Source organism: Stegodyphus dumicola, chromosome 8 (genome assembly GCF_044657685.1).
Source record: "Stegodyphus dumicola isolate Sdum_Otavi_A_Nest chromosome 8, ASM4465768v1".
NCBI lineage: Eukaryota > Metazoa > Arthropoda > Arachnida > Araneae > Eresidae > Stegodyphus > Stegodyphus dumicola.
Window position 1 is genome coordinate 143317314 of NC_140775.1, and position 12906 is coordinate 143330219.

General features: G+C 33.2%; 1 protein-coding gene across 6 annotated transcripts in view; it reads left to right on the plus strand.

The window, feature by feature from the left end:
- The window catches only part of Ndae1 (Na[+]-driven anion exchanger 1), a 294988-nt gene that overhangs the window by 208158 nt on the left and 73924 nt on the right, over positions 1-12906 (plus strand). For all 6 annotated transcript variants that reach the window (XM_085822524.1, XM_085822520.1, XM_085822519.1 and 3 more), the window contains 2 exons: positions 5483-5643; positions 11067-11312. In XM_085822524.1, the coding sequence (XP_085678650.1) occupies positions 5483-5643; positions 11067-11312 (407 nt within the window). The remainder of the gene's footprint in view (positions 1-5482; positions 5644-11066; positions 11313-12906) is intronic.

The following is a 12906-nucleotide window of genomic DNA, read 5'->3' on the forward strand; positions in this document are numbered from 1 at the left end:
CATTATTTTTTGTTGTAGGCGTATTTTATCACCATATGTGTTTATAAGTGTGATATAAGATGACCAAAAAAATTTTTTTTTACTTCAACCAATCTATTAATTAACTAAGTGTATTTTTCTAAATTATAAAGGTTTATTATTATTTAGTTATTTTTTGTTGATGTCCTTTACTAATACTCCTGCTGTATAATTATTTTCATTGAGCTTCTTGTGTTCTAGTCATGAATGGAAATGAAGCAAACACTTGGGTTCTATTTTAAATTATAAAAATACTTAACTTAAAGTTCATCAATATTTTTAAGTTCATACTTTCAAAACAGAGGGGAGAGTAGGAGGTTCTTTTTATTTTATATTATATCTTTAAATATAAATGAATTTTTAGTCTAATGCATTCTAATTATTAATCAGATTTTTTTAATGAGCAATTAGATGTATGCACTTGTTGGTTAAATACTATTTTGGAGCATTTTATAAATACAATGTCAAATTGGAATCTAAATTGAAGTTTTTTATGTGAAAAATTTAATAAGTTCTGACATCAGTTGAGATACATAATTAGTACTTCTTTATCCACATATGTGTACTTTGAGAGCTAAATTTTAAATGTCACATACAAAATTTTGAAAATTTTTCTTATTTGTTTTTATATGACAAGTATTAGATTATTGCAAATGAAATATATGGTGGAAAATATGAGAAATGTACTTCATTGAAGGAAAAAATGCTCGTATGCAAACTGCTAATATAATATACATGTGAGAAAAGTTGCTCTTATGCAGAATACTAATTTGATATGCATGCAAGCATAGAAAATGCAAAAAAATAATAGTTGTTTGCTGCAAACATATGGTAGTGAAAATTGGGACAAAGTCAGCTATCAGCTGAGCATCATTTTTAGAATAAGTGTGTACTTTAGAAATTATCAATAGTTACTGTCAAATATATCATGAAAGCTTTTGATAGAGTGCTGCTGTTAATCAAAGAATTTGACATTTGTTCATAAAATTTTGGATCTAGATGTAAGGCTCCAATATAACTGCATAGCAATTCCCCTTTGTTTAATATGTCCAGTTTATGTAGAGAACTGGATCAGTAGCTATTACTTAAAATTTGCTGTGGTTGGCCATTCATACTCACCATTTGATGCAAGATAAAATTATTCATGTGCTAAAATATTCACATGTTGTGACTTCATAAAAAATCAATTTCATAGATAATTGCAGATATTATGCTAAATGACTGAAGATAAAAGGAACTGCATAGAGTAATTTGAAGCTACCAGTACTTTTAAAATAATAATATGTAGTAATAATTTTCTGATTTAGTCTGCCATTCCGTCTTCCAAAAAGTTTAACCCATGACAATAGACTTCATGGAGAAGATATGTTGCTGTAAATTTACCAAAAGTAATTAGGCAGCCAGCACTGGCCAAGAGAAATAGAATCTTGTTGTTATAAGGCAATACAGATTTTATGTTACATTAAAAACAATATAATAGTTCCTTGGTCTGGGATGCAGAAATTGAGTCTGGTGAAACTCATTCTTCTGACATCTTGCCTGTTAGTTATTTCTAGGTCTTGAAGTATTTTTGCTTGGAAATACAGTGGATGGACAAAAATATGGAAACACCTTTTAATTATGTTAAATGCATGTTTGAAAAGAAAGATTGATTTTAATGAAATATGTAGGTGGCGCTGGCATTTTTGACTACTGACGCCACCTATACAACTTCGTAAATGTGCTAAACAGTTCAGTTGTTTGTCGGAGTACTGTTATGTGAGGTTGTCATTGCATTATGTCAGAGTTAACAGACTTCGAACGTGGGCAAATTGTTGGAGCACGTATGGTAGGTGCTTCCGTAAGCAAGGTAGCCGAGGTGTTTAGTGTTTCAAGAGGTACTGTATCGAAGATTTATTCCCCATATTTGAAAAGCGGAAAAACATCATCTGCTAACTCACAGCGCGGACGAAAGTGTGTCCTGAGTGATCGTGACAGACGATCATTAAGGGCAATTGTGACGAAAAATAAGAAGATCACAGCTGCAAAAGTTACTGCTGAAATGAACGTTGTGTTACCGAACCCTGTGAGTACCAAAATAATTAGAAGGGAGCTTCATAAACGGGGAATTGCTGGCCGTGCTGCAATTGAGAAGCCACTCATCAGTGATGCTAATGCCCGTAACAGAAAAAGGTGGTCTTTAGGTGATAAAGGCTTGGACTATAGAGCAGTGGAAGCGAGTAATATGGTCTGACGAGTCTTCTTTCACATTGTTTCCCACTTCTGTTCGAGTTTACGTCTGGAGGACGCCATCTCAAGCCTATAATACAGACTGCTTGTTGCCAAGAGTGAAACCTGGCGGAGGTTCTGTTATGGTTTGGGCAGCCATATCGTGGTTCTCTGCTAGCCCCATGATAACTGTGTCAAGGCACATGACTGCCAAGACTTATGTGAACATTTTGGCCGATCAAGTTCATCCCATGGTACAAACTTTGTTCCCCGATGGTGATGGTGTCTTCTAAGACGACAAAGCCCCTGTTCACACAGCTCACATTGTCCAGGACTGGTTTTCTGAGCACGAGGATGAGTTGTCCCATCTCCCCTGGCCACCACAGTCACCAGACCTGAATATTATTGAACCTTTGTGGTCTACATTGGAACGGAAAGTGCGTTCTCGTTATCCACCGCCAACATTGTTATCTGAACTTGCCACCGTTTTGCAGGAAGAATGGTATAATATTCCCTTGGCAAACATACAGGAACTGTATTTATCCATTCCGAGAAGACTGCAAGCTGTTTTGGATGCCAGCGGGTTTCCTACACCATATTAAGCAAAGAAACATGTTTTTTTAAAGGTGTTTCCATATTTTTGTCCAACCCCTGTATCTTTATGTACTGATTCATTTATCAGGCAATTGAGATGAAAAAGCCTTCAGAAGCACCGAAATTTTCTACAAAACTGAAATGTGCTACAAGACCATGTCCTTCCCTTGGTGAGTCCACCAGCGGCTGAGCGGTAAAGTTGCTGAACATTAGTAGTTCAGTCTGTGTTTCGAATCCCACGAACGGCTGGCTCCATGGCCATTTTCATGGTTTTCGCCATGTGCAATGTTTATACAAGCGAGTTCTCCGTAGAAATTCCTCCACAAAGGCATTGTAACGTAAGCGAGCGTTAACCATATGTTACAGCATTCCTCCTCTTAGGCAGATAGCCCTAGAGGCTTTGCTATAATCACATAAACCAAACCATCCCTTGGCAGCAATGTATTGATGCTGTGAGTGATTGCCTTTTTCAAATAGATTAATATTGTCTGAGATGGATTCATAAATGTAGCTATTTCATTTGCAGTAACTGCATAAAATAAAAGTATTAATTATACTCTGAGATAAATATTATTAATCTGTATATATTTTTATCATGAATATCAGAAATTATATAAGTAATAACTTTAAAAAATTTTTTTGTTACTCTGTAGTATAATCAATCTGAAAACAATTTAGAGCTGTTTGCAAATTTTCCCATTTGGTGTCCAGATCAAAGTTCGAAAAGATATAAACTTTTTTATTTATTTATTTATTTTTATTTACCATTAAAGTAGATAAACTTCAAATTGGGAGAAGGGGCTTATGTAAGAAATGTCCATTAATTTGCTAGAGGTTCTATAATACATGGACCTCTCTATTATTTTTTGCTTCCTGGCTGTTGTATCAAGCCATGCATTTTTTTTTTTTTTTTTTTTTTTTAAATACTGTAAAATTATATAAATGCTTTTTATGAATATAAGGATTTTGTCCGATTACCAAAATGTTGTTTAAGTTGAAATTTATTACTTGTATTCATTTGTACAAAGGTATAACACATTATTAATTACATCGAGAAAATGTTCACAAGTGCAACAATGAGTTTTTTGCTGTATAGGATTTTCAAAAAAGATGCGACAGACTGTAAAAAGTGGTAGAATGTACTGAAACAACCATTTTTATTATTGAATGCATGCTTGTAAATTAAATGTAAAAACATAAGAGCATTACATCATGAAGCCAAGAACATGAGACATAAGGACAAGAATGCAACAATTATAATAAATGTTCATCATGAAGCCAAGAACATGAGACATAAGCACAAGAATGCAACAATTATAATAAATGTTGAAAAAGCAACAGACAATAGCAGTGGAAGGTTTAATAGACTTTCTACATTACAGCAGACCACACAGTTGCAGCACAGATAAAATTCCGGCAATGAGTTCTTTGTCAAATTTCAAGGCAAGTCTCATAGATGAAGCTTTTGAGATGTCCCCACAAAAACGAAATTAAGACATAGCAGATCTGGTGATTATTGGGCCTAAGCATAGTACCATCTCATAAATTCCAGTGGTCTGAAAACAGGATATTCAGATAATTCCTTACATCTTATTGAAAATAACCTGTATCCTATCATGTTGCAACATGCTTTACGAGATGGCTAGTGAAGTATCCTTCAGCAATTTATAGCAAGATCTTCTGCAGAAAAATATACCAATTTATTCATTGAGAAGAACATAATGAGCTTTCTCATCAATTATATACTGTTCAGCTGCATCCGAAGTCTGAAACCATTGTGCATGTACAATTGCAGAACTATTGCATATGGGCAAAGAAGTACTGTCTAGTGTGTTTACATTTTTTTTTTAATTAAGCATTCTGTTGCCAAAAATGATTGTTTGATATGTTTGTTGTACTACTTTTTAAAGTTTGCGCCATCTTTTTTGGAAGACCTTGTTTAAATAATGCTACATACATAAGGGGCAGAAATTTTCTTTCATTTTCTCATTTTAAATCTTATTTAATTCAAATTTCTAATCTTGCCGAAAACTGAAGGAACTAGGAGTCAATTCAAAATTTTGTTTAAGAATTTCTGTTGTTCCTTTACATATAGTTTTCGTTACACAGTTGTACGAGAAATTGTATTTATTATTTTTGGGATAGCCAAATAAAAACAGGGTTATTTTTATTTGTATGCTTTTAGAAGTGATACAAAATTAGGTTTTCAGTATTTAATCTTTTCATGTTGTTTTTTAGTTTTTATGAGCAATTTTAGCTTTAAAGGTCACCTATTTGATATTTAGTTCCTAGCAGATAGACTGGCTTTTTCCATGTGTGGATGAATGTGAGCTAATTTTCCTTAGAAGTCCTTTGTGAAGACATCCTTCTTTTAATGCATCAGATGATGGAAATGAGTGATTTTGTTCTAAACTAACAGTATAATTAGAGGGATGTAGACTTGTTTCCAATTTTTTTAGCATTTTTTTCTATACTTTTTGTATAGAAAAAAATGCTAAAAAATGCTTCACAATTATTGATTCAAAATGCCTTAAAAATTATTATTTTAAAGATAAGTTTTTTTAAGAATTTATCTGTGTCAGATAAGTGTTTTTCTTCTGCTTCCAAACCAATATGATGAATTTAAAAATCCTTAGTTGCAGAGTATATTTTTTTATTACAGGTAGTTCTCCTAGCACAGTTGGTCAAGATATAATGATGAAGAGTCCTAGCTGTTCTTCGTTAAATCTTGGCAGTAATAATTCACACTCAGGACACAATTCTCATAATCTTGCTGATGTATCTGGTGGAAATTCTACAAGTTCTGCTGATCTTCAGCACAGAGTATGGATAACATTTTGATTATTTTAACAAATTACACTATTTCTGCATTTTCAGATATAGTTTATATTTTCAATTGATGATCCAATAAATAAATTTTTATATCATAATTATTTTAATTTAGTATTGTATCATAGGTCAGAATCCTCATGCTTCTTGGATTTATTCTGAGAAGTTCTTGCAAGAATTAATTCTAAAACTGCTACTACAAGTTGCTGTATACACTGCTGGCCACCCAAATTGTAACACCAAGAAAAACAAGAGATATTTAGTAGATTATTAACAAAATTTATTTAGTAGGTAACATGTTGACCAAGTATCAAATGATTCAATTTATAGACTTCTGTGAAGTGTGTTTCCTTCCAGAATCAGTAGCCAGAGTAGCCGCCATTGTTGGAGATCACCGCTGCCATACGCCTCGGCATTGATTCAAAGAGACTTTGGATGTGTTCTTGGGGTACAGCAGACCAAGTAGCTTCCACACATTGCCAAAGTTGATCTGGTGTGGCAGCTTGGGATGTTATCTGGGTCAATCGTTCAGCAACCATGGACCACATGTTTTCTATCTGTGAAAGATCCGGAGAGCAAGCTGGCTGGGAAAGCAGTTCAATCTGGCGATTCATGAAGAACCCTTGGACAACGCGTGCCACCTGTGATCGCACATTATCCTATTGAAATATGGCTGTGGGCGAGCCCTGAAGGTAAGGAAGGACAACTGGCTCCAACCCTCGGTGATGTAGCGCTGGCTGTTTAAAGAACCAGTAATGCATACTAGACGAGTGCGAGAGTGATATCCAGTACCGCCCCATACCATAATACCTGGTGCAGGACCAGTGTGGGGGTGCATAATGCAGCTGTTCAGCATCCTCTCTCCACGATGTTTCCAGACTCTAATCCAACCATTGTGGTGTTGCAGACAGAAGCCTGACTCCTGAGTAAAGACAATTTAATTCCATTCTGCCTTCCACATCCTTCTTTCATCTCATCATTGGTGGTGGAGACATCTGTAGTTCTGCATCAAGGGCAGACGAAGCAATGGATGTCTTGCGGACAGACTACTCTGCTGTAAACGGCGTCAAGTGGTACGAGTAGACACTGGATGATGCATTACAGACTGAATGCACTGTGCTATGGTTCGAGATGTGGCTGAGCGATCCGTCACTGCCATGCGCACAATGTTCCATTGCACAATGTTGTCATCAGGTGAAGTGGTGCACTGAGGTGAATGCGATCAAACACATTGGTTCATCGTACCCTCTACCGATTTCCCTGAGAGATAATTCACACTCTCGATAGGCCCCTATCCTTCCTCTCTTGAACTCGGATACTTGATCAAACGATGGTCGCTGTTTACTATAAGGCATAATTGATAGTTTTTTGGAAAAAAACACAATTGCCGAACTTGAAATCGGCAAAAACTCCAAGCCTTAAATAGCACTTTGAAGCATTTGCACTGAAATTCTAATCATTTGCATATCTCACCTCTGCTAATGCATGTTGTAAATTTCATGTTATTTGCATGCTTCCTTCAGGGTGTTGCATTTACGGTGGCCAGTAGTGTATATAACTTAAATCTGCAATGTTAAAATAAAGTTAACTGGCATGTTTTTAATAATATAAGTTAGTTCAGCTTAAATCACATTAAAAAAGGTTTAACATTTAGTTTTTTTAAAAAAAGGGGAGGAGACATTTGTGATAGACTTAATAAAATTGATCCTTCCAAAGTTTTGAGTTAAAATATTTAATGACTCTTAGGTTATATTGTGAAGGATTTGAACGACAAAGAGTTAAGAAATTCAATTTTTTATTTTATCTAACATTTCCAAGATTCATGGAATATCCTGACTTTCAATCATGGAATGAATGTCCCATTCAGAAATCAGTAATTCTTTTGTCTTTCAATTTGTTATTGTAAGTAGAATCACTGTTGGATAACATCAAATGACATTTAAAGATGAATGAGAAATCAATCACAATTTATAGATTGAAAAGTTAGAATTATGGGTATTGCTACCAGGTCTGAGATAGAAATTTGTAGAATAAATGTAGGCATAAATGGTGTTGCCAGATGTAAAGGTGCAACAGAGTCAGACCTCTTTTATGAGCTCATTTAACTAACATATCTTACGTAACTGCTTATGTAGTTATCTAAATATCTTATTTGGACTTTTCTATTACTGTTCAGCAAGGGACTCAGCAAGGCATATTATACGAGGGCTATCCAGAAAGTAGATTACGTTTTGGAATAAAAAAATAAACAAAGTATAGGAAACAAATTTTATTATATACAGATGAAAGCCACACTCAAATACTACTTTTCTACATAGTCACCATACAAATTAAGGCATTTATCGTAGCGATGTACGAGCTTGGAAATTCCTTCGTCGAAAAATTCGGCCGCCTGCGCCTTCAAACCACTTCGTTACCTCTTCTTGCAGCTGTGCGTCGTCATCAAAACGCTGCATAGCCAGCCACTTCTTCATTGCTGGGAATAGGTGGAAGTCACTCGGTGCCAGGTCGGGACTGTACGGCGGATGAGGAAACAACTCCCACTTAAAAGATTCAAGAACTTTACGAGTGACATTTGCCGTGTGGGGCCGGGCGTTGTCGTGAATCAACAAGATCTTAGAGCTCAACATTCCTCTGCGCTTGTTTTGAATTGCTCTTCTGAGTTTTTGGAGAGTTTGGCAATACCTTTGAGAGTTTATTGTAGTGCCTCTTTCCAGGAAGTCCACCAAAATTACACCTTTTCTGTCCCAAAAAACAGTCGCCATCATCTTCCTTGCCGACATTGTTTGCATGCATTTCTTGGGTTTTTGGGGAGAACTTGTGTGCCCCCACTGCATTGATTGCAATTTCGTTTCACAGTTCACATGTTTCACCCATGTTTCGTCACCAGTAACGATGCGATCGAGTAAAGAGTCACCATCCTTATGGTAAGCGTCCAAAAAGTTCAACGCTGCAGCCATTCGCTGATTTTTGTGGTCCTCTGTCAAGATTTTTGGAATCCATCTTGCACAAAACTTGTGTTAACCAAGCTTTTCGCTGATGATTTCGTGCAACAAACTTCGCGAAATTTGTGGAAAACTCAAAGAAAGTTCCGTTATTGTGAAATTTCGATTTTCACGGACTTTAGCATCGACTTTTTTGAGAAGTTCGGCGGTCACTATGCTGGGTCTCCCACTTCGATCTTCGTCGTGAATATTGGTTCGGCCATTTTGAAATCTTATGACCCACTGACGCACTCCACCTTCAGTGATAATGTTGTCCCCATACACTTCACGAAGCTGCCGATAGATTTCTATCGGTTTACAGTTTTTTGCAGTCAGAAACCTTATTACTGAGCGCAGCTCGCGGGATTTTCAATTAATGCAGACATTTCAAACCGTCACAGTATCTGAACGGAGCACAGCACGAACCTCTCACTAGCACGGCTAGATGCAGACTGAGCTGCGCAACGCTCTGACCCCAAGATGGCCGCGCTAGCCCCGCCCCTAGCGGACACAGACGGAAACGTAATCTACTTCCTGGATGGCCCTCGTATAATTTTAAGCTTGCATTTTTATTTTCTTTTGGTACAAAAGCATGCAGTTTCCAATCACTGAACATGTTTTGACAATATGTGGCCAAAACTGGCATTCCCTTGTATAGTTCCTTCTCAAAATATCCTAAGCAAATCTAGGAAAGAAATTAAAAATTATGCAAAGAACCAATCTGGGTTTGACATAAATTTTGAATAAAAATATATTTTTTTTGGTTGATCAGACAGAAATGTCTGCTTTCTTTCTATAGAATGAAATCTAATTAATTTTCTTTGTGTTGCCTCTTCTTCAAATTCCTCAACTTTGGATGGTCAGAATGTCTTTTTTTCTGCCTGTTTTAATTAAAATGTTTTTTAAAAAATCTTTGTGTGGCAAACATGAAACGTATATAAAAGTCTTCTTTCCTTCCTTGCTTAGATATAGAATTTGGTTTAAAAAAAATTGATTCAGTTATGTATTTTTAGCTGTTGCTACTTTATCTAATTGTACATAGATTTATTTCTTATTAAACATCAAGTAATGTTGCAAAAACACCTCTTTAAACATTGCTCTTGCTGATAAAGATGAGTTTCTAAATCCAGTGTAAAATGAGAACAAAATGGTGATTGGAAAATTGAATTTTAGTGGTTTAGAAATGTCATTAATTATATGATATAAACAAGTGAAATTAATAATATTCTAACCATTGGAAATTTAAAAAAGGACAATATGAAAATCAAATCAACTTTCATGTTAAAATAATAGAAAAATAATATATAAGTAAATAATTTGTTTCTTTAAATTATAAATTTAATGAAAAAATTTTAACAATTTAAACCTCTAATTCTGCTTTGTAAATCATTGTGCCTCAATATATCATTTTATAATTAGTGTTGAGAAGGCCATACTTTTAGGATCTCATTGTTTTTACTGAGAGACTTGCATGTGTCAGTATTAACTCACATGTATTTAAGTTAAAAGTTTGCAATTTGTTTGTTTAAATGCTAATCTAAAAGTCATGAAAAGATTTAAAAACACTTTCAGTTTTATTCTAACATTCAATTTAATGTTCTATTATTAAAAGCAAAAAGTTTTAAGATAAGAAAAAAATCTAAATATTAGTTCTTTTTAACTAACTAGTAGCTGTATTGTTAAGGATAAAATAAATAAAACCTTAACAAATTTTCTGGTTCTATTAACACATACACTTCTGTGGATACATAATGACTGACACTTCACAGAGCCATCGTGGCTGCTTCAGAAACATTAATTAACAATATGTTTAAGTTTTACTCTTAGATACATTCATATCAATCACTTTTCTCATGCATTAGTATATGAAATAGTACTGATGTTAGAACTTTATCAAATATGACTGATATATGCAACAAATATTACATTGAAGGGGGGGCAGAATGAGTTTCCTTTTCCCACTATTATTGTTTTTTTTGGGGGGGGGAATAGGGCATAAAAACATTATAGTACCGGTTTTCCTAACTGTTGAGTATCTTAATATCTAGGTACAATTTTTTTTTGGGGGGGAGCTATTATAGTTATTTGTTAGTACAATAGTATATGTGTTAATGTTATGTAAGTAATAATCAATATATAAGAATTAAATAAGCTTTAAAACAGATACTGATGAAAGTAAACATATTTAAACAATTTTAAATCTAAATATTTCTGAATGCTGATATAATATTTCAAAGAGTTTTCTAAAATTTTCCTATATAAAAAGCAAAATTACTTGCCAACCATTTTTTTATTTTATTTTATTTATTTTTGTATGTGTGTGTGCATAAATTTTTAAATTATTGCTACTAGACACCCTGTATCTCTTCTTAAAACATATATTATTATTCATATATATTATTAATAAGTAACACATTCTTTTTTTTGCCATAGCTAAATCAAGCCTTCATGAGAAAGATACCACCTGGTGCTGAAGCATCAAATATTTTAGTTGGAGAAGTTGATTTTTTAGACCGTGCCATTATTGCATTTGTCCGTCTCAGCCAAGCTGCTAATCTTGGAGACCTGACTGAAGTGCCCGTTCCTACACGCTTTCTTTTTATCCTCTTAGGTCCTTCGGGAAACTTAGGTCGCTACCATGAAATTGGACGAGCTATGGCTACATTAATGTCTGATGAGGTTTGTATTTGTATAAAGATTTTCTTCATTAACCTTTTCCCTTTCCTTAATTAAATGATTTATACAAAAGAATAAGACCAATATATATATAGCTTTTAGCATCAAAGTTATTAACTGTGAAGTATGGTCATACAATTCCTCAAATTACATAACTAAAATAAAAACAAATATACAAATTTCAAATTAAGATGAATAACTTGTATATTCAAGTTAGAGCTTACAAATTTAATGAAAAAATTTTACATTATCTCACAATAATAATTTTAAAAAACTTTTAGATAAAAAAGCCACATTGAGAAAGAATCAAATTCATAAGTAATATGTCACAATTAGATTTAGTTTTCCCAATCATATTTGTTCAGGGAAGGCTTTTTAAAAATTTTCACACAGTATCATAAAAGTTTTATACACTCATAACTTATTTTGGATAATCACAACAAATTAAATATTTTTATGAATAATTTTCAACTTGCTGTTTAACATCATTTGAAATAATATTACTAAAATTATGCTTTTTACTATTATTATTACATTATTTTACACAAAACTGTAAAACCCTGTATCTTTCTCGAAGTACAAACATATCCATCTGTTGGGTAAATTCACATTAGCTAATTGATATATTAATTTAATCAGAGATGCTTCAGTACTTACATGTAAATGCCTCCATTCCTTGTATGAAAGCAATTGGTTGTTTTGAACTGCACTAAGCATTCCAATGTATTAAAAGATTTAAACCTCACTTCATTATACATATAGCAAAAATAATTATATATGAAAAAATTAATATTTTTCATAAATCTTATATCTTAATATATTCTATCTTTGCATGTAGTTATTAATTAATTATAACAATATTCAGTATTACAGTTTTTGTATTTTATATTAATAATCAAAGACAAAATTTTATTGCATTTTTCTATATTAGTATTCAAAATTATTTCATAGTTATCTCATTTCAAAATAATTCCAAAAATCTTTAAAAATAATTCAAATTTTTTAAATAATAATCATAATTTCTAATTATTACTACAGTAATTTTATAACTTTTCCTAAATAAAATACTTTAAAATCTTCTTAACTACATCAAATTATTAGAATTCAAATTTTTTAGAATCGTGAAACTATTTTTCATAAAACGCTGCTATACTTTTAAAATCCAATTTAGTAAGAAAAATATCAATTTGTAATAGAAATGCATTTGCCAAAAAGCAGAATGAAAAATAATTTTTTTAACACACACTTCAAGCATATTTTCAATCCAGAACCGGTGAAAAATAACCTTACTAATTTATTCATATAAGAGCCAAAAAGAGCAATAAGTAAACATGTGGTGTAGTGAACTTCAAAGCAGTTTTCAACACATCCTATTTCTTGAAGTCTCGTTAAATCACTTTCATTTTGTGAACACAAAAACAAATTTTATGATCAACTCTCTTATACATTGCCTTGAATTTATCACACAAGGACAATTTGAAGAACTGGCTAAATAAATTTTCCATTTTGCACTTGAGGGACTAATTATGTTTAATGATTCCTTTAGATAATTTAAAGTAGAAGATAGCTGCATAGATACCAAAGGTGACATAATGGA